The sequence below is a fragment of the Triticum aestivum genome, chromosome 2B (genome assembly GCF_018294505.1).
Source record: "Triticum aestivum cultivar Chinese Spring chromosome 2B, IWGSC CS RefSeq v2.1, whole genome shotgun sequence".
Taxonomy (NCBI): Eukaryota; Viridiplantae; Streptophyta; class Magnoliopsida; order Poales; family Poaceae; genus Triticum; species Triticum aestivum.
Genome location: NC_057798.1, coordinates 502069930 through 502092315, shown reverse-complemented (window position 1 = coordinate 502092315; position 22386 = coordinate 502069930). Strand labels below are relative to the sequence as shown.

Genomic DNA, 22386 nt, shown 5'->3' with positions numbered 1-22386 from the left:
ATGATGCAGCACAGTGACGGTAGGTATTTCCTTCAATGATGAGACCAAGTTTATCGAACCAATAGGAGAACCAAGCAACACAATGTAAACAGCCCCTACACACCAATAACAAATACTCGCACCCCAACATGTTAAAGGGGTTGTCAATCCCTTTGGGGTAATGGTGCCACAAATTGGCGAGAAGACGTGATAAAGTTGTGATAGATAGGATAAATAGATAGCAAATAAAATAAAGTGCAGCATGGTATTTTTGTATTTTTGGTTTAACAAATCTGAAAATAAAAACAAAAGAAAATAGATTGCAAAGGCAAATATGATAAGAAGAGACCCGAGGGCCGTAGGTTTCACTAGTGGCTTCTCTTGAGAAAAATAGCAAACGGTGGGAAAATAATTACTGTTGGGCAATTGATAGAACTTCAAATAATCATGACGATATCCAGGCAATGATCATTATATAGGCATTGCGTCCAAGATTAGTAGACCGACTCCTGCCTGCATCTACTACTATTACTCCACACATCGACCGCTATCCAGCATGCATCTAGTGTATTAAGTTCATGGAAAAACGTTGTAATGCAATAAGAACGATGACATGACGTAGACAAGATCTAGACATGACGTAGACAAGATCTACTTATGTAGAAATAGACCCCATCTTGTTACCCCACAAGATCTATGTGTCGTTTCCCCTTCTGTCACTAGGATCAAGCACCGTAAGATCGGACCCATCACAAAGCACCTCTTCCCATTGCAAGATAAATAGATCAAGTTGGCCAAACAAAACCAAAATATCGGAGAAGAAATACGAGGCTATAAGCAATCATGCATATAAGAGATCAAAGAAGACTCAAATAACTGCCTCGGTCTTGTTTTCATTCTTTCTTATATTTTATAGTCTTAGCCTTTTGTAGTTTTTTTTCCTTGTAGTCTCTTAGCCTCTTCTTTGTTTTTCTAGTTTCTTAGCTTCTTTAGGGGGCTTCTCTCAAGCCCCTGATATTCTATGTAACTTTGCTACCTTGCACTTTGGCTCTTTGTTATTTATAAAAAATACAGTGGGGTGTTTACCCTACTGTTTATTTATAGTAAAAAAAGAGATCAAAGAAGACTCAAATAACATTCATGGATAAAAACATAGATCTGGTCATAAACACAAAGTTCATCGGATCCCAACAAACACACCGCAAAAAGATTTACATCATATGGGTCTCCAAGAGACCATTGTATTGAGAATCGAGAGAGGGAGAGAGAGAGAGAGAGAGAGAGAGAGAGAGAGAGGAAGCCATCTGGCTACTAACTACGGACCCGTAGGTCTATAAAGAATTACTCACGCATCATCAGAGAGGCACCAATGGACATGATGAACCCCTCCGCGATGGTGTCTAGATTGGATCTGGTGTTTCTGGAACTTGCAGCGGTTGGAATTGATTTTCGTCTACTCCCCCAAGGTTTATGGAATATTGGGGTATTTATAGAGCAAACAGGCGGTGCGGGAGGCCACCGAGGTGGGCACAACCCACCTGGGCGCGCCTGGGCCCCCAGGCGTGCCCTGGTGGGTTGTGCTCCCCTCGGAGCTCCCCTTAGGTACTTTCTCGGCCCATACAGTGTCTTCTGGTCCAGAAAAAATCCACAAAAAGTTTCGCTGTGTTTGGACTCTGTTTGGTATTGATTTCCTGCGATGTAAAAAACAAGCAGAAAACAACAACTGGCACTAGGCGCTATGTCAATAGGTTAGTACCAAAAAATGATATAAAATGATTATAAAATGATTGTAAAATATCCAAGAATGATAATATAACAGCATGGAACAATCAAAAATTATAGATACGTTGGAGACGTATCAGTCCCAAAAAATGATATATAATTGCATATAAAACATCCAAAATTGATATTATAATAATATGGAATAATAAAAAATTATAGATACGTTGGAGACATATCAATGTTGACCTGCACAATTTTCTAGCTAAAGAGGAAATTTCCTAGTCGCAAAGATCTCATGAAATGTGGCTCCTTAAGGGGAGTTAGAATACTACTCAGTTTCGTGTTATTGATAATGGTAGGAACAAAAAAACACAATTTCTCCCTTGAGTGATTGTGATGTTACTATTTAGTGCATTGATGAGTTGCTTAAGCATGCTACTGGCTATCATAAAGAGTTGTTTGGACCTGCACCTAGTAACATGTATCATTTGTGTGATGGGTTGTGGGCTCCTAATGAAAAATTATCTGATCTAGATACCTTTCTACTAGCAAATGCTTCAGCAAGGTGGAAGTAAAACATGTTCTATTTTTTATGAAATCTAGTCATATCCTGGCCATGATAATATACCCATAGAGTTTTTTCAACACTATTGGGATGTGGTCAGTGAGGATGTCATGCGTTTATTTGAATGTATTCATGTTGTTTCTCTAGAAGTTCAACAATTAAACTGTGGTATTATTGCACTACAAACCCAAACTTTCTGATGCAAGCAAGATACAACAATTTAGGCCCATTGGTTGATTGAGATGTTTTTACAAGCTTAACACAAAAGTTTTGATTGTTCGTCTTGAGCCTTTTGTTGATATTTTGTTTAGTAGACACCAGGATGCTTTAATAAAAGTTGTGCCATTATGGATGGCATCATGACATTGCATGAAATATTGCACCATACTTATGTGAACAAAAGAAGAATCATTATTGTTCTTAAGCTATATTTCGTTAAGGCCTATGACAAGGTCAACTGGGAATTCCTACTTGATTGTCATTCTGTACATGGGTTTGGCACTAAGTGGATTTGTTGGAATAGACATATTATGCTCGGCGGTGATGTATGTGTTAAACTAAACATTGTAACTGGGCCCTACTTCCAGAGATCCAAGGGGGTGCGCGAAGGGGGGCACTTATCTCCTTTTTTAACCTGGCAACTGTGAGCCTCGCTGAAATTGGTACACAAGCACACTTTAATGGGCTTTTGACTGGGCTGGAAATTGATCTTGTTCCTAATGGCATTGATATTTTACAATAAGCCACCAATACTGAGGATTATCCAGAATGAAATCATGTCAGATTTAAAAAATAATTATAAAAAGTGAGGTGTGTGTGCTATTGGGGGTGATGAACCTAATGTGGAAACTTATGTTGGGATGTTCAATTTGCAGATCAACTCCTTTCCTTTTAAATATCTAGGCATGCATGTAAGTTATGTTGGCCTAAAAGTGTATGACTGGAGCTTTCTTGATATTCAATTACTTCAGAAATTGATTCTTGGGTTGGGTATGCCATGTCTATGGAAGGTCGTACTATCTAGCTTAATTATGTCCTATCCCACATCCATCTTATATATGTCAGTGTTTCTTATGAATAGAACTATGATTAAGAAATGGGATAAACCTAGAAGAAAATTCCTTTGGCGACGTTGTGGAAAAAAGAGATATCATTTGGTGAAATGGGGCATTATTTGTAGATAAAAAAGCAAAGGGGGCCTGGGTGTCAAAGATCTCAGGAAACAAAATATAAGTCTATGAGTCAAATGGTGGTGGAAATTAGAAAACAAACTATATGTCTATTAGTCAAATGTTGGTGGAAATTAGATAAAAGGTAGTGGACTATGGCAAGAAGTTTTTAAAGCTAAATATTTGAAGAACTCTATTGTTGCCTCGGTTAAAGCTAAATATTAGAAAATGAACTATATGTCTATTAGTCAAATGTATGATTCTCCTTGTTGGAAGGCAATAATGAGAGTGAAAGATTTATATATGGTGGGTAGAGGGGGTTGTGCTAATTAAGGGTAATACTGCTAGACTGTAGAAATGTATCATTTTTTAAAATAGACCCTTTTGTGAGAAATTCCCTTTGCTTTGTGGTGTTTGTTTAGAACAAAATTGCACTATGGAAAAACTTGAGTCGCTTAATCTTGTAACATCCTTTAGAAGAACATTGTCCCACGTTATGGCTGAACAATGGGAGAGAATGAAAAATATGTGATGACATACTATTCCTATATGTGATTTATCTGATGATATCATCTGGAAACTCAACATAAATCATATCTACACTACTATATCTATGCATTGCTGTCTCAAAAAACATCTTGTTGGGGCTAATTTCAAATGGATCTGGGACACTAAAATCCCTCTCAAAATTCATATTCCTATGTCAGTTGTTTCAAAATGTTGTCCTTACCATGAAAGTTATAAGAAAAATGCATTGGCCTCGAAAGCGTACTTGCTCTTTATAAACTCAGACTAGACTTCCCAACACATGTTCTTCTTGTGTCCGATTGCTAGAGTGGTCTGAAAAACTGCGGGTGCGGTATTGGGGACTGATCTGTGTCCTAACTCGTTGTGGCGGTTTTATGTGTGGAGTTTTGCTTTCCTTTGTGGAGGTGAAAAACAATCGTGCCACTTTTGAGTACAAATGGACCAGAATTCCTTTTGAGATAGTGTTTACACCTTGTTCTTTCATGTTGTATTGAACATGTATTTCGAAGCCAAAGTTGGTTGATGTTGTGAAGCATGGTGGTAAGATGCTAAAAGAGATTGCTACATAGATGATGCTAATGGTGTGGATGTCGTGTTGTTGGTCTGCTATAGACATTTGTGACCCAATATCCAGCGAACGTTCGTCGGGAGGGGTGGCATTTATGAACATTTTTGCTGGAAGTTTCTTCAGAGATGCATGGTAATTTTTCAGAGGTGCATGGCATTTTCTGGAAGCAAGAAATTTTTGCGACAAAAACATATAGAATTTGCCAGCCATCGAAAGGCGTTTGTTTGCCATCCTCTTCTAGGGAACGTTTACCAGTTAGTATTTTCGTTGTGCTTTTGGGTGTTGTTGCGTCTTGGTTTGGATGGAAAATCATCTTTGTCTGTACTATTTTCTTGTGGTTGGTACTGCTTAATATGTCTAGTTTTTTCCATGCGGTGGGTTTTCTCATAGCGCTGAACTCGTTGTTGTCTCTTCCCCGCCCATGTTATCTCTCTCTTGAGTAGCCCGGTTTGAAGGAAGGGAAAATTCCACCACAACGTACTGAATATTTTCTACAGATCGAATCAGACCAAATCGCACAAATCTAACACCATTCGTACGTATACGTGATCATAAAGCTGCGACTTTATTATCATTATTATTATTCCACTACTCACGCGGCCGTCCCATCGCACACGTACACGGCCGTACACACGGTCGTTTACGTGAGAGTAAGCTTGGTGCGGGGACACCGCAGAGAACAGGCAACGACGACAGTATTCATGGACGGACGGACGGACGGACGGACAGACGGAGGGTCGTCCGCGGCGGCCACCCTGGCGACGAGGCAGCTAAAAGCTGCTAGTTCTTGAGGAGGTAGTCGTCGAGGTCGTGGAAGGTCTTGGCGGCGGTCTCCTTGATGACGTCCGGCTCGGGCACCTCGTCGCTGGCCTTGTCGAAGTCCATGGTCCAGTTCACCACCGCGCCGGCGCCGTCGGCGCCCTTGTCGGTCACCTGCACCGTCACCCTGAAGTTCTTGTAGAAGCTCACCAGCTCGCCGTCCACCACGCTGTACGACACCACCTTCTTCTCGTCGTCCGCCACCTCCACCTTCTCCTTGGCGAACGTCACCATCGGAACCCCTGAACGCAACGCACCCAATGCTCACGTTACATATGCACTTACAAGCTTACACATACTCGTCTGGACATGTGGATCGTTTCACGGCGCGCGCACGTACCCTCGGTGTACTTGATGAGGCGGACGGTGCCGGCGGACTTGCCGTCGCCCTCCACGGTCTCGATGCTCTTGTACTGCTCGGGGAAGATCTTGGGGAACAGCTCCGTCGACTCGCGCATCGCCGTCCACAGCTTCTCCGCCGGCGACTTCACCTCCACCACCAGCTCGACCTTGGACGCCATCGATCGACCGGGATGCAAGGTTGTACTGCGGTCAAACCTCTTGCCAGCTACTTGATCAGTGAAGTGACTGTGGTGCTTGTGGTTTGGCCATGGCGAGAGCCTGCGACCTTATATAGGTGATCGAGCTGCTAGTGTTCTCCAGAGGGGATTGTACCTGTGGGTGCTACTTGCGCTGCACATTGAAGAATTTCCGGCAAGATCCATCTACCCTTGTCAGGCTCCAATTTATGGCGTCGGTGATGAGGATCAATGTATATTCATGGGGGTGATAATTCAGAGCAAACGCACAACCGTCTGCATGTGAGAAACTGTACAGGGGTGGAACTCTTGATCTGAAAAAGTGGGCAATAACACTGGTCTGGTTTGCGGTTGGAACCAGGCCCCCCATAAATAAAGTCTGAAATGTTTGATCGACTGATCAATCAAGTCAGTGATCTTCCCACAAATCAAATCATCAAGGTGATAGGAGCAGCGGTGAGAGTAGGTGATTAGTTAGCCCCCTGAACACGTTATGTATGGAGTAACACTAAAATTTGTGGAAACAACAGGAGGCAATTAATCAAGTGATGCCCACGGCCATATGTATTGTTTTAAACACCACAGCCACATATTGAACAAATCAGCTTGCAAAGCGGGGGGAAAAAACTCAAGGCCATCCACCACCTAGGGATGCATCACCACATCATCCCCAAGCAGATAAAGGGTACAACACTTCAAGACAACATCTTCGAGAAGGAATTGCCGCTTGCATGTCGATGTTGGCTAGTCCAGCCAGAGGTATCACACTGAAACAAATCTGAACCAGCATCTTCAATAAGTAACGACGCCCCTGATTAAGCCGGAAAGTTAGATCACGGGTTTTCACCCTGAGAAAATACACCCGCCAGCCCAAAGGTATTGGCACCCACCAGAACAGAATTGCACACAAAGCAGAGGTTATGTTGAGATAGTGATGGAGCATGATTAACCTCCCGCAAAGCCCGACCACACACATCCAGCAAATCTGTCCGTCCATACGAGCGAGGCAGGCACAGCTCTACCGCTCAGCTCACCTCAGAATGCTCTGCACTGCAGTCATGCCCCAGAGTTTACACTACTCCTACATACAAACTCATAGCAGCGGCGCAATCATCAGACAAGCTTGCCTGTGACACACAGTGAGATTCCACTTACTACATCTTCTTGCGAACTCCCACTTAATTACTTTGGCCGGACGACTCAGGCCGCCGCGCCGTCCACCTGCTGCGTGCGCCGCTTACTGGACTCCTTGATCTTCAGCAGCTCGTCACAGATGATCCACGGGAAGCTCCAGAACTGCTTCTTTCCCGGCCGTCGGTGTTCCGGGTGATAGGTCACACGGTACCATGCCGACGCCCACCTTGACGCCTCTGCCTTCGGGCGGCTCCTGAACCAACCCTGCACCTCCTTGTGCAGGCCCTCCACCGAGTTGATGATGCGGTCCTTCATCTCGAAGTACCTCTTGTTGTCCTTCTTCAGGTACAGGAGCCTATTCCGGATGTTGCCTGTCAGGATCTCGTCCTCATGCTCCGCACCATAGTAGCTCATCAGGGTGCTCAGCTTCTCCGCGTACAGGTCATAGCACTCCTCCGCAGATGCCAGGAATTCCTCGAAGCCAGGGACCTCTAGGTCAGGATCGAACACGGGGCTCGATTGAGCCGAAGACGAGGGGGCAGGAGCGCTCTGCATACGGCTCGCAGCCGCTCGATAGAGCTTGCCGAGAGCTCCGTTGGAGATGTACGTTGGTTTGTCCCACCGTTCCATGAAGTCGGGGTACTCCTTTGGTCTCAGTGACCGGGGCATTTCAGCTGGAGCTCCTGACTTGGCAAAGTCAACTGCCATCGAATGCAAAGCAGCTAGTTGGAGGCACTCAGGGCTCCGGGCTTTCATTGGATGACGATCCGCGTGGACCAAGTGAGCAGTTGAGATTGCACCGAGCGAGTCATTTATCATGTAATCCACAAAGTACTTCTGAATTTCCTGCAGTTCATCAGGTGTTCTTGTAAGATTACAGGTATAAACATGTCAGGCAAGGAAAATACATGTACTTGTTGAAAAGACAACCTTGAACTGCTTATTGGAGCTAATTGGTAAATACTCCCTCTGTTCCTAAATATATGACGTTTTGGCAGTTCATTTGAATGTGGCCAAAACGTCATATATTTAGGAACAGAGGGAGTAGTTGTGAAGCTATCAAGGTTAGATATATACATTGAAGAGCATTTTAAAGCCAACACCACTTTAAAACTCAATCATGCACAACTGTTTTCATTAGAGGATGGCAAAAAATGTCTTTCTTTCTGAAATAAATACCCACAGTTCTAAAGAACATTATTAACTGTGCATGGCGAAAAATTCAAAAAAATACTGTGCATGGCGAGCATATATTTGGTTCAAAGCATGCAAAATTTTGTACCAAATTTGGAAAGTGCACGGCTCAGTCTGGCATTGAGGGGCGGTGCTGCTCCAACCAGCCACCACATCGACAACTAAAGGAACCACTTAGTAGTGTGGTTACCTCATTCGCATCGATATCAGGTGTTCATCCCTGAAGATGAGGTGGAGTTACATATAGTTCCAAACAATCCATCGAGGGTTGTTGGCGCGTCTTCATGTAGCGGCCGATGGGCCTTTGGTCATTCGATTTATTGGGGGTAATCAGTGGAAGATGGACTCTAGCTCGGTCTCACATGGTGCGGCGAAATCGGCCTGAGGCACTTAGCACGCAGGGATAGAGAAAACAGAAAGGCAGGAAAGGAGTGGTCAGCCAGACTTAGTGTTGGAATTTTCAGGTTACTTGCCTTATTTCTCCACTCTAACTAAATTAGTAAATGAGCTGTAAACTTAATTAAACCTGACATGGGTGCAGTATAGAATGCGTGTGTGCCATTTTGTGTACAATCACGCCGTCAGGTTCTTGATATGTTCAGTTATGCAAGCTCAAAATAGGCTGATATTATCACAAAATTTTCAGCAGTGACCACTTAGAATGTTTGTCAGGCTACAAAGAATTGGAAGATAGAATGCACTTTTCACCAAATTTGGAAAGTGCACAGCTCAGTCTGGCATTATTGCTTATTGATAACGTCCTGGATTTGTCATGTAGTCATGTGGTCATGTTTGTCAGGCTACAAAGAATTGGAAGATAGAATGCACTTTTCACCAAATTTGGAAAGTGCGCGGCTCAGTCTGGCATTATTGCTTATTGATAACGTCTTGGATTTGTCATGTGGTCATGTTGTGGTTTAACAAAATAACTTTTCCTCGGACCTAAAAGAGTTATAGAGCAGTCAAAAACTAGACCACCGGGACAAGAAAGAGACAAACATGGAAAGAAAGAGAGAAAATAAAAGATGTGAAGAAATATAAGAGTGCTTAGATAACTACTTTAGTGATCTAAACGCTCTTATATTTCTTTACGGAGGCTTCCTACACTGCAGTTTTTCCTTCCCATTTTGTCAACTTCAAAACCAAGCTAATATATCTTTCCAGGTTCTGTGGGAACCCATGAACCAATAGGCAAGCAATAAAAAGAAGTTGTTCAAAATGAATGATTTTAGCCTGTGATTTGTGTGCATCAGAAGTTTTGTTTAAAGAATTACTTCTTTGATGATTTATAACAGGAAACATGGCATAACAATGGTAAACGGTGCGGCGAAGCGCACATTTTCTTCTACTACCTCCGTTCCTAAATATAGGTCTTTGTAGAGATTCCACTATGGACTACAATATGTATGTATATAGATGCATTTTAGAGTGTAGATTCACTCATTTTGCTCCGTATGTGGTTCATAGTGAAATCTCTACAAAGACTTAAATTTAGGAACAGAGGGAGTAGTATTTATTGAAATGCTACAGATTGTAAAAAACTGAGATTTTGATTATATTTGCAATTGCAAGTATAAAAATGATATTAGTCAAATAAAACAATCTTCGGTAAATTAGCAGCACCAACCTAGTAAGAGAAATTAAAATGAATAAACAGTGAGGAATATACCTCAAGTGTAACAACATGATCCATTATGCGTGGCCTTGCTGCAGTGTAGTCCATAGGTGAATCAACCTCCTCTGGAATCAGTTTCTCATCCCAAGTGATAAAATAGAGGTCACCGTCCAAATCGCCCCCGGAGCATTCATTTGGATGAGGCCTGATTAACATCAAAGATTAAAGTCTATATAGACGAGGCCTATTAAACATCAAAGATTAATTGAAGGAGAAAGCAAGCATTGGCAACATCCATCAATAGGTAGAGATGTAAGTACGTAACATGAATGGATATCAATCTAACATGGAAATGAACACGCTGACAAACACTTCAATAGAGATTTGAGCTCCTCTGAAGGCATTGACAGAGCAATGTAAACTCTAGATGATCGTCTTTCAGTTTCAGTATAACATACGGCATTACCTTTCTCCTCTTTGGGGGAAGACAACACAATCAATCAGGTTCTTTGCATACAAACCATGGTCATAGACAGCTTCAAGTACTCTGATGTCACCAGGATGGAGACAAGGATTTTTCGATACTGCAACTTTTCCAACAACAACGGCTGTTTTCTCTTTTCCATTATCTTCAGCAAAATATGGCTGACGATTATCCTTCTGCTCTTTGCTGTTCTTTGTAATTCTGATGTACACTTGACCATATTCTAATTCACCTGTTTCATCCAAACAACCAAGAAGAACACGGGCCTTCGGAACATGAATCTTACATCTAGTTCTTATGTCAGTCAGCCTATTATCCTGATGGGCCTTAAGAATCATCAACAGGTAAGGCTCTAAACTTGGTTCATAACCTTGCAGTAAAATTTTCGATGCTGTCTTCGTTTCTGCACTGCCAATTTTCCCCAGAACAGAGAGAGCAGCTTCTCTGTTGGTCAGCATTTCATCTAATTCACGCATATCATTCTGTTGCATCGACTCAAATATCTCATCTCTTATCCCCAAAGTTGAAAGGAGAGAGATAACTTCACGATTCATATAGCATGGTTGGGATTTGCTGGTACTTGTAATGTTAAACATTCTGCTCTTTGATTCGAATTTCTTCATACTAGGTCGCAGAGAAAGATTACGAAAGGAATCAGGGTCGACAGCAACAACTCCTTTGTAGCCACCATACCTTATTTGAAAAGCTGAAGGAGGGTTAGTATAGTCTAATCCAATTCGGCAAGCCATTTCTTTAGCAAGTCTCTCAGAGATCTTCCCGATACCATCAGAAAATATGTATTTACTGCCATCAGTTGTGACTTCAATATCTGGAATCTCTTCTACATCCCGTGGTAGGATTTCAAGTGTTTGTCTGGAGGAGCTGAACAGCTGGCCCATTCTAGCTGCACACTTAGATACTGAACGAATTTCTTCAAAGTTTCCCATCCACCTTCTTATATCCTCGGCCTTCAGGGAATCATTAGAAGCAAACATCCAAACAGAACTTCCACGAAGTTGACTTGCTGAGAAGGCCAGGAATTCATACTTCTTTGGACCAATGGAAAATCCTTCTTTCAGGATGGATAAAATACGATAATATAGGCCAGTTTTCAAGGGTTGAGAAAGGAACCCTCGTCCAGTTCTAGCTGAGATAGCATCTGGAAAAAGCTTACTCCAGTCTTCGTCGACAAAAGTAACTCTAGCAAAGTCAGAAGCATACTGTTTGTGACGCTTAACCACATAATTTGAAACTTCTTCCTCAGGCCCCAAGCAGTATATTTTGGCTGGAGTAATGTGAATTCTGTAACACATCATTAACTTTCCTTCACCTTCAGTCTTACTGGAAAGCAAAGCATCGTGGCCCCTCTTCCTGCTATGAGCCTCCTGCTGGATGAATCGCAAAGGTTCATAGCATGTAAACTCTAGCTTGCTCATTTTCTCAAAAATCCTCCTTGAAATATGAACTGGAATTTCTTCAAGAGCTTTAAACAGATCAGCATTAGCATCTTTGGCAACTATCTTCCCCATGTGAACAAGAGAATTGAGACGAAAGAGAACTTCATACGGCACTGAACAACCACTTGGGCAATCAACAAGGGGAACGACTTTGGACAACGGGCCAAAAAATTCCATTGAAGAAATGGCCAATTCCCCTAATTCTCCTGAGAAAGGCAAGCTGTTGAGAATAAATGACACCGATGCACCTTCATCAAGTATGAGGGCAAGAGTTGAACACTTCCCAAAAGAGTGGTTGGGTGTAAAATCCAGTGCTCTGACCCAGGTAAACTTCGCATCCTCCTTGCATGCATGAAAGCGGTCATCCGAGAACCTTGAATAAACTGCAGGCCCAGAAATTGTTGTGCATATCCTTGGTGCATACATGAGCTGAAACAAATAGTAAATTAACATTAGTCAAGATAATATATATTTTACCAACTTAAGAATTATAAAGAATTAAAAGAGTGTTGCGCCTCACCAACTTATAGTCTAAGAAGTATGACAATCAGTAAATTTAGAAAAGTAACGGTGATGTGTATTCATCCAATAAGCTTCATATCCATTTCACTCCAATTAGTAACCACCAACTGAGATATATATAGGAGTGGAAATAAAAGTAGCACCACTATCCATCTTACTTTATGGGCTCTAACGCATAATTGCAGAACAGACCACTGTGATGGTTCACTCAAGTTAACTGACTCGAGAACTTGCAATTTTTCAGCTCGCGCAAGTATTGAGGGAGGAAGTACATCTAGAGCTTCCTTCTTCAAATTTCTACCTCGCCCTATAACCGCAATGTATGACTAATATACATAATGTACAAAGGAAAAACAGAAGTATCACAGCAACACGGTGACCAACTCGACTGGTTCTTCACGTCTAGCAATTGGACTCACGTCTCAAAGTGCTGATCCAAAACACTGAATGGGCCGTTAACGAGCTGGATGAAATTGAAAACCTGAGAACACTCACAACCCGAGAATCGAACTTCAGGCGAATTCTAAAAGCTCACCTACTGCAGCCTCTGAACTTTCAGAACCAACACTGGAGAAAAAGATGCACTGTCAGGGTTATTCGTTTTGGAGAGGAAAATACAAAAAATTTCCACCGGATGGCCACAGAGCGATACCGAAATAACTCCGTCGCCATGCTGAAATTACCCGATGGCACTGAAGTTGAGAACCACGCAGACAAGGAAGGGATACTGCTCAATGCGTTTAAAGAACGATTGGGGGAATCTTCACCTTCAAATCAGAAATTCGCCCTAGGCTCTATCAATACCAAGATTGATGGACTGGAAGAACTTTATGTCCGATTCACTGAGGCGGAAAATGATGAGGTGATTTGAACCATGCCGGCTAAGAGAGCTCCAGGGCCGGATGGGTTTAGTGGTCACTTTACCAAATCATGCTGGCATATAATCAAACATGACTTTTATCAGCTTTGTCATGATTTCCACGCGGGAGAACTCAATCTTGAAAGCATAAACACCGGGTTCATCACTCTCATTCGGCCCAGACAGCAAATGGTTTTCGCCCCATCACACTGCTAAACTGTTGTCTGAAGACTGAAGCTAATAAGCAAACTGCTTGCTGATAGGTTACAGAAATGGATTCTAAAAATCATTCACAGGAACCAATACAGATTTTTGAAAGGGAGAACGATACAGGACTGCTTGGCTTGGGGCATTCGAGTATGTATTACCAATGTCAAGCCTCTGGATCTCAAGCGTTTATTCTGAAACTGGACTTTTCCAAGGCCTTCGACACTATAGAACATCCAGCTATGATTGAGGTTACGAGACACATGGGCTTTGATGAGAAATGGTTAGGATGGATCAAATGCATCTTTGGTTCGGGGAAATCCTCGGTACTGCTCAATGGGGTCCCGGGCCGTCAGTTTCGATGTCGCCGGGGGGTGCGACAAGGTAACCCGCTATCGCCCTTGATCTTCGTCCTCGCGGCCGACCTGCTGCAAGCTGCGGTCAACGACGCACTTCGCCGAGGGGTCCTCAAACACCCAATCCCCCCACGCACACACAAAGACTTCCCCGCGATACAATACGCAGACGACACGATAATTGTGATGCAGGCATGTGAAGAACAAGCAAGAGGCATGAAGAAAAGTTTGCTTGATTACGCTGACTCAGTTGGACTCCGGATAAACTTCGAGAAGACTACTCTGGTGCCGATCAACCTAGACGCGGCGTCGGCAGACGGCTTTGCTGCGATCTTTGGATGTACAGTAGGCTCGATGCCTTTGGAAAAAGGTCTGCCACCTAAAATTCTTGCTCACTTGGACAAGATCAGAAGACTGTGCCTTTGGAGAAGGAAGAATGAGAATGGGGAGACAGCAAACTCACTGGCCTCATGGACGATGGTGTGTAAGCCGAAAGACAAGGGGGGCCTCGGTGTGCTGGATACCAAAAACATTAAACACAGCCCTTTTACTCAAGTTCCTAGACAAATTCTATAACAGACACGATCTGCCATGGGTGACCTTGATCTGGGACACGTACTATGTGGACAGAATTCCACATGCCACTGGACCATGCGGGTCATTCTGGTGGAGAGAAGTAATGTTGTTGTCTCCTATCTTCAGAGGAATCTCCACGGTTAAAGTAGGGGACAGCTCCGGCACACTATTTTGGAAAGATAAATGGTGCGAGGTAATCTTCCAAGAAGAATTCCCAAGAGCGCACTCCTATGCTATATCTGAAGATGTGACTGTCCATGAAATCCTAAGCGCGTAAAGTGCAGAAGCGGTCTTCTTTCTGCCTCTGTCTCAACAGGAAACACAAGCGCAGGATTTGCAGCTGGTGACCGCTGAGCGTCAGATAGACCTAAAGCAGAGAGATGTTTGGACATACACTTGGGGGCCCAAATATTCATCGTCCAGATATTACAAGTTCTGCTTTGAAAATTTCACGTCTGATCAGGCTTTTCGGTGGATTTGGAAGTCAAGGTGTACAAGGAAACGAAGGTTTTTGCTTGGCTCCTCTTGTCCGCCAGATTAAACACCAAGAACATGCTCAAACGTAGGCATTATGTAGTGGGCTCATCGACGGACAGGATGGACTAATGTGTGCTCTGCGAAACCCAACAAGAAGAAACTCTGGAACATTTGTTCTATAACTGCAGTTTCTCCTGCACGTGCTGGACTTCAGTTGGGTTTACCTGGGCAACAGAAGGAGATAGGTTTGACTGGATGGCGGCGGCTAAACAAACTTGGTCCAAACCCATGATCATGTTAGTGTTCGCCACAGCAGCATGGTCGATCTGGAAGGAGAGGAATAACCTGATCTTCAGAGGAGTGACGCCTTCCCACAGGTCCTGGTTGTCAAGATTCAGAGAAGATTTCTTGTTGCAACACAGGACAAAACCTGAGCTGCTAGGGTTCATTACTGAATTTGCCAGAGAGATTGCCTAGGGCTAGCCAAACTACTTTAATCCCCTGTAATCACTAATAACTCTGAACCCTAATACCCTGTGATTGGGGCAAAAGCCCGACCACACCCTTCACACTATGTAAATACTTTTTTGATTAATATATGACTGTAGGAGCCACTCCTACAGTCTTCAACGTTCAAAAAATAAACACCGTGAGCAGCTTACCTGAAGCAGGATGGCGTCGGCCCCATCGAAGCTGCACTGGTAGCAGTTCCTGATGTCCTCGAAGAAAACCTCCAGCTTGTACCTCTGGGAATCGTGATTCAGGTACAGGTCTATCCGCCGCTTCGCTGGGATGACCTCCACGCGGACGCCGTCCCAAGAGTCAGCCGCCTCCAATTCGCGCTCGGCGACCCGGTTGCCAACAAGGAGGCGGGCGTCGGCCACGCGGAGAGAAAGGTCGGGCGCGCGGGGGAGAAGGTCCGCGGGGGCAGGGGAGACGGAGAGGAGGGAGCCGAGGAAGCGCGGTAGGCGACCGGAGGAGGCGAGTTCGGCGGCGAGGGTTGCGGTGGCGGTGGAATCGAACTGAACGCTCCCATCGCCTCGACTTAACCAGCCGCGTCGGGCGGCGGCGATCTCGCAGGCGTAGGCTTCGCCGGCAGCGGCGACGGCGGAATCGAAGAATGCTAGGAGCTCCTTAGCGACGGCGGAGGGCGGGATATTGGAGACCCGCACCGTCGCCGTGAAGACGGGCGCCGACACCGCCGTCGCCATCGGATGTAGTGGGGACAGAAGGGTTTGGTGTTCCGGCGGGCTCTTGGGGGTTTGTGTACTCCGAGCAGGTTTATATGTCTGAGTGTCTCCCTTGTCTCAGAATATATATTACTCTTTTTAGCTGAATCTCTACTCCTAATGAAGCAGCTCATATGTTGTCTAGTCGCTTCCTACCCCTATCGAAGGCCAGCCTCCCTCATCGATTTTTCCGGTGCGAACCAATCAGACAATCAATCAATACTTTCCATATAAAAGAAAACATCAATCGAACAATCAAGACTTTCCAGACACAGCACCAATCAAAACTTTTCATATACTACTTTCCATACAAAACGTTCTCCTGGCTGAACAAGACTTTCCAGATACAGCACCAATACAACAGAAAAACAACAATCGAGACTTTCTCCTGTACGGCACAAATTCAATCACGGTTCAATTTTTTCTTCTAGGCGGGCGGCGAGCTCTCGTTCTCCGCGCCCCTCAGCAGTACGGTGAGCCCTGGTTCTCCGTCACCTCTATACCTAAAGTCTCAATACGTAGGTCGTTCGCTCATTTCGTTTGTTCGTTTCCTCCCCACATCGATCGATAGGAGTCTCAATCCCCTCGATCCCGCTTTTCTCTGGCTTACCGCGTGTATTTATGGAAATATCGCTAATCAAATTGTTACATACTCAAATAGTATTTCCGTAATCAGATAGCTACCTAATCAAATCCTCTTCAACAACCACGCCCCCCCCCCCCCTCCATCGGGCCACTGTTGCTCCTAAAACTGTGTCGTCCTCTTCGCCTCAGGAATCCATCAATCATCTTATTGTTTCTTGACTGATGCATGCCTCGTGAGAACTCCAACCATGTCGATCCAGAAGGCGTTGGGTGCGGTCAAGAAGGACCAGATGAGCATTTCGGCATCGTCAAGGTATTCAGCTTGGTGACGTCGTACCTGGACATGGGGGTCGTCAGGGCATGGGCCATGACTATGAGTGCGACGAGTGGTGCACCACCTACAAGTAGGAGGTGCTTCGCTCAAGTCGGGGTCGTCGAGGATCCATGTCGCCCCCCTGTGTCAGCACTGTGTCCTGCCGCCTCGCCAGGACCCGTGCCTATGTAGGGGTTGTTTTGTTGGGGTCTTAAATTGCCACACTTATCTAGCCACACTTGTGGCGCGCCGTGGAGTGTGGCGGGCAAAACAAGCGCCAGACTTTTGGCGAGAAACACTACTGCAAAACACACTACAGCTTGTGGTGAGCCTAACCTTCGGACGAAACCAAACGACAGCCTAGAGAGCTGTGGCGCGCCACACCTTTAGCGTGGCAAGGTGCGGACGACAACCAAACAACCATGTAGTTGCCTCCGCCAAGTGCCTAGCGCTGCTGCACCACTTTGAGCCAGACTGTGATCCGCACTTCCTCCACGAGGTCATCCTTCATGCCATGCCGAGGTGGCGCACTTATGCTCGTGATGATGTCGGACTTACGTGTCACCTCGCCTATTGCGCGCATGTTTGGCATCCATGTTGGGCATCCTCGTCTGCTGCTCTATCAGATCTGCCAAAAGCAGTCATGTCATGCTTGTCACTCTCTATAGCATGTCTTCAAGGAGAGCACCCAGCTCTACAACAACATTGTCGTCATGCTCGAATGCTTCTTCAGGCAGAGGGCTCCGACTGCGTTAAGGCAATTGAGGGGCACGTCATCATATATGTTTTAAATCCATGGATGGAGTTGGATTGGGTATGCACTGCATGAGTTTGAGTTTTTTTTTAGGGAAAGCCAGTTGGCACTTTATTGCTGGTTTGAAAATGTTACATCCTTTAAGACATGAGGAAGAAGAAAACTAGGTGGATCATCATCCCACTAGTACATCAAGTTTACATCATAAGCATGTCTAGCAAGGAAATGTGCCAAGGAGTTGGCCTCCCGAGAGCAATGCTTGAATTTTATAGATGGGATTTCATGGGCCAGCTGAAAGCAATCCGCGAGTATTGTTGAGTAGGGAGCCAAAATATCTATCTCTCCATTACATACCTTGATGACCTCTATGGGGTCTGATTCAACTAGGACCCTAGTACATCTAATCTGCTGAACCAGCTGGAGTCCACGACGGATCGCCAATGCTTCTGACGTCGCTGCACTTGCAGTAAAAGCAAATGGTTCAGCAACACCCGTGACAGCTTCTCCTCTGATATTCCTTAAAACAGCAGCTACAGGACCCGATCCATCCTCAAAATAAGATGCATCAGAGTTCAATTTTTAGGATCCGGTGGTGGGTTTGACCCAACCAGTTTTAACAGGGATGCTTGACTTCTTTACTGCTGAATTTGTCGTGATCGCATGAATGGCAAAAGTTGTACTCTTAGGAGTTTCCACCATCTCACCTTTGCGTGTCTGCCTACGCTCCCACCAAACGTACCATGACGCCACCACCAATGTGTCTATGCACGAGTTTGAGTTTGGTGCGGGTAGTGTTGTTTTTATGGTCGCTAGGATGGGAGAGGCCAATGACATGTACAAGTATGAGGTCCTGGAATACGAGGAGTAGAACAACAAGGCGGTCGCAGTGGAGAGGTTGTCACGAAGTAAGCAGCACTGCTCGCCCGCCTGTTTTTTCTACTTTATCCATCTATAATGGTAATACCGATTATGTGTTTTCCAGCAGGAGCTACGTCAAGAGGCAGAACTCCGGGATTAGAGACTTCTTGCTCAAGCCTGAATTGTTTTGTGCAATCCAAGACTACGAATTTGAGCATCCATCCTTTACACCTCTCTGCATGGTATATATGCAGGTTAGTACGTAGCTATTCAAAAAGTATTGTTGCTGTATTTTCCTTCTTTGTTCGGATTGGATTGACCTCTGGATGCTCTAATATGTACCACGTCCAGTTGTGGGAACATTGCAAAATCATTCTAAGAAATATGATATTCTTTGTAAAAACATATCTAACTGTCAAGGTTGTATTTTTCATTGTTACGTGCATATAATTAATTGGCATACCCTCAACCACATGCCCTAGACCATAATTTACAAATGCAACTTGTGGATGTGATAAGATTCATGCATGAATGTGTGGATAAGTGCATGGGTGTGCAGTTATCATTTATAATCATTTTCCATGTCATCTATTATAGTACTCCAATTTACTAGGGGACTCATTTGATTTGAGAAAAGGGGCACAAGTGGCATGGGAGTATGTACTCCTAGGAGTACCAACCCATTTTCCTAGGATTAGCTTCTTAGGCCTCCTTTGGTTTCCTAGGGATACCAACCCATACATATTAGGATTAGCTTCGGCCTCCTTTGGTTTGTAGGAATCCCATAAAATAGGATTTGTATATGAAAAATTCCTTTAGAGCCCTTTGGTTTGTAGGAATAGAATCCTATTCCTATGGAGGAATTCTTCCTATCCTCCACATTTTATAGAAAAATAAACATTAGCTTAGACTCAATGGAAAAAATCTTATGAAGAGAACCAAAGGACATCTTCTTTTCTATTCCTATTCATGGGATTTCAGATACATGTCATCTCATTTCCCATGACAATTCCTATTCATATGACTTTCCTATCATATGAACCAAAGGAGGCATTAATATATGCACCTTCTAAAATCAGATCAAACTGACGTGTTTATTTTGTGCACGTCATGATTTTCAAGTTGTATAAAACCTCATCTATCTATGCATGATAACTGCACCGGACATTGGTGTATCTTCGCTTCATAATCTATTATGTGTTCTTATTTTTGCGGATTTTCAGGTGATCTGCAAATACGTAGAATTTCAACAGCCTTTAGTACTGTGATTTTCAACAACCTTTAGTACCGATGGAATTTTAGGTGGTCCGGACCAATAAGAGGAACAGTCGATGTTAGCATAATCTAGCCATTTTTAGTAAATAAGTGCATTAGGCACCATCAGAGGAATAATTTTGTTTGACATGGACGGTTTAGTCGTATCCTTCTTTTTTTTACTCCCGACGGAGATCCCACTATGCTACTAAATCCTAACAATTCAGTTTTACGTACATATGATGGTTGCCAACATCGTGGAAACACATTACTCCCAGCAATTTAATTCTTTAGTAAGTAATATGATTTTGGATATCTTTTGTAATTTATTAGGAGGTGTGCTTCTCGAGTTAATAATTAATTTCCAAGATAGGCAGCAAAACATGTTCATTTCTTTCGCTTATGTTTTCAAGTTGGTAAAATAGGCAGTAGATCATGTTCATAACTTTCGCTACAGAAATGTATCGAGTGAAAAAGGAAAGAGATCTGCTCCATACAAGAACATACTATCTAACTATCCCTCCTATACATGTGAACCTCCCCTGCATCCCTTCTACCCCCTCCCTCTTCTACCCTCGTCCATCGCAGATAATCAAAGAACATGAAGAAGTGAAGGAGCATCAATGAACATCAAGAAGTAAAGCGAGTTTCTCAAGGCATGAACATCGTTTGATCTTTCTCTTCTCAAAATGTGTATAATCATTAGACTGGTAAAAGCTAAATTCTTTATCTTGGAATGTTCCATTGTCTGTGCATATCTAAGGGGGAAGTTAACAGAAAGCACTTACATAGGGTTCCATTGATTTCCGTGCATATCGAACGTTCCATTGGTTTCCATCTCTTTGGGAAGCTGCCTATTAAATTGTTTCACATAAGATCCCATGCTAGGGATTTGGGGGAGTGGATGAGCGAGCGGAATGAGCGTGAAGAGTGTTGGGGAACGTAGTAATTTCAAAAAAATTCCTACGCACATGCAAGATCATGGTGATGCATAGCAACGAGAGGGGAGAGTGTGTCCATGTACCCTCGTAGACCCAAAGCGGAAGCGTTAGAACAACACGGTTGATGTAGTCGTACGTCTTCACGGCCCGACCGATCAAGCACCAAAACTACGGCACCTCCGAGTTCTAGCACACATTCAGCTCGATGACGTCCCTCGAACTCCGATCCAGCCAAGTGTCGAGGGAGAGTTCCGTCAGCACGGCGGCGTGGTGACGATCTTGATGTTCTACCGTCGCAGGGCTTCGCCTAAGCACCGCTATGATATTATCGAGGTGGACTATGATGGAGGGGGGCACCGCACACGGCTAAGAGATCCAAGGGATCAATTGTTGTTGTTTAGAGGTGCCCCCTTGCCCCTGTATATAAAGGATCAAGGGGGAGGGGGCGGCCGGCCAGGAGGAGGTGCGCCAAGGAGGAGTCCTACTCCCACCGGGAGTAGGATTCCCCCCTTCCAAGTAGTAGGAGTAGGAGTCAAGGAAAGGGGGAAGAGAAGAGAAGGAAGGAGGGGGCGCAGCCCCTCCCCCTAGTCCAATTCGGACTAGGCCTTGGGGGGGCGCCCAGCCTCTCCTCTCTCTTTCCCCGAAAGCCCAATAAGGCCCATATACTCCTCGGCGAATTCCCGTAAATCTCCGGTACTCCGAAAAATACCCGAATCACTCGGAACCTTTCCGAACTCCGAATATAGTCGTCCAATATATCGATCTTTACGCCTCGACCATTTCGAGACTCCTCGTCATGTCCCCGATCTCATCCAAGACTCCAAACTCCTTCGGTACATCAAAACTCATAAACTCATAATATAACTGTCATCGAAACCTTAAGCGTGCGGACCCTACGGGTTCGAGAACTATGTAGACATGACTGAGACACGTTTCCGGTCAATAACCAATAGCGGAACCTGGATGCTCATATTGGCTCCTACATATTTTAGGAAGATCTTTATCGGTCAAACCGCATAACAACATACGTTGTTCCCTTTGTCATCGGTATGTTACTTGCCCGAGATTCGATCGTCGGTATCTCAATACCTAGTTAAATCTCGTTACCGGCAAGTCTCTTTACTCGTTCCATAATACATCATCTCGCAACTAACTCATTAGTTGCAATTGTTGGAAATATGCCCTAGTGGCAATAATAAAATGATTATTATTATATTTCCTCGTTCATGATAATTGTCTTTTATTCATGCTATAATTATGTTATCCGGAAATCGTAATACATGTGTGAATACATAGACCACAACATGTCCCTAGTGAGCCTCTAGTTGACTAGCTCGTTTATCAATAGATGATCACGGTTTCCTGACCATGGACATTGGATGTCATTGATAACAGGATCACATCATTGGGAGAATGATGTGATGGACAAAGACCCAATCCTAAGCATAGCACAAGATCGTGTAGTTCGTTTGCTAGAGCTTTTCCAATGTCAAGTATCATTTCCTTAGACCATGAGATCGTGTAACTCCCGGATACCGTAGGAGTTCTTTGGGTGTACCGAATGTCACAACGTAACTGGGTGACTATAAAGGTATACTACAGGTATCTCCGAAAGTGTCTGTTGGGTTGACACGGATCAAGACTGGGATTTGTCACTCCGTATGATGGAGAGGTATCTCTGG

General features: G+C 44.1%; 2 protein-coding genes across 2 annotated transcripts; both read right to left on the bottom strand.

Moving 5' to 3' along the window:
- Nucleotides 1–5071: 5071 nt before the first annotated feature.
- Nucleotides 5072–5965, bottom strand: LOC100037556 (MLP-like protein 423). The gene is made up of 2 exons (XM_044468853.1): nt 5691–5965; nt 5072–5592 (listed from the first exon to the last, which is right to left on the bottom strand). The coding sequence occupies exons 1-2, from the start codon at nt 5869–5871 to the stop codon at nt 5312–5314; spliced, it is 462 nt and encodes a 153-aa protein (XP_044324788.1). The 5' UTR covers nt 5872–5965; the 3' UTR covers nt 5072–5311.
- A 418-nt stretch (nt 5966–6383) lies between these two features.
- LOC123045701 (probable RNA-dependent RNA polymerase 2) lies at nt 6384–16057 on the bottom strand. Its single transcript, XM_044468852.1, has 4 exons — nt 15433–16057; nt 10299–12202; nt 9887–10037; nt 6384–7869 (listed from the first exon to the last, which is right to left on the bottom strand). Exons 1-4 carry the CDS (start codon nt 15979–15981, stop codon nt 7090–7092), a joined length of 3384 nt encoding a protein of 1127 aa, XP_044324787.1. The 5' UTR covers nt 15982–16057; the 3' UTR covers nt 6384–7089.
- Between the last annotated feature and the right edge of the window lie 6329 nt (nt 16058–22386).

Bases quoted from the DNA above. Each gene is read 5' to 3' on its own strand.
- LOC100037556 (XM_044468853.1), bottom strand. From the start codon at position 5,871: ATGGCGTCCAAGGTCGAGCTGGTGGTGGAGGTGAAGTCGCCGGCGGAG. The intron at 5,593-5,690 runs GTACGTGCGCGC...CGTTGCGTTCAG, and splicing joins CCTCATCAAGTACACCGAGG to GGGTTCCGATGGTGACGTTC.
- LOC123045701 (XM_044468852.1), bottom strand. From the start codon at position 15,981: ATGGCGACGGCGGTGTCGGCGCCCGTCTTCACGGCGACGGTGCGGGTC. The intron at 12,203-15,432 runs GTAAGCTGCTCA...TATTTGTTTCAG, and splicing joins CCGACGCCATCCTGCTTCAG to CTCATGTATGCACCAAGGAT. The intron at 7,870-9,886 runs GTATATTCCTCA...GATGAACTGCAG, and splicing joins ATCATGTTGTTACACTTGAG to GAAATTCAGAAGTACTTTGT.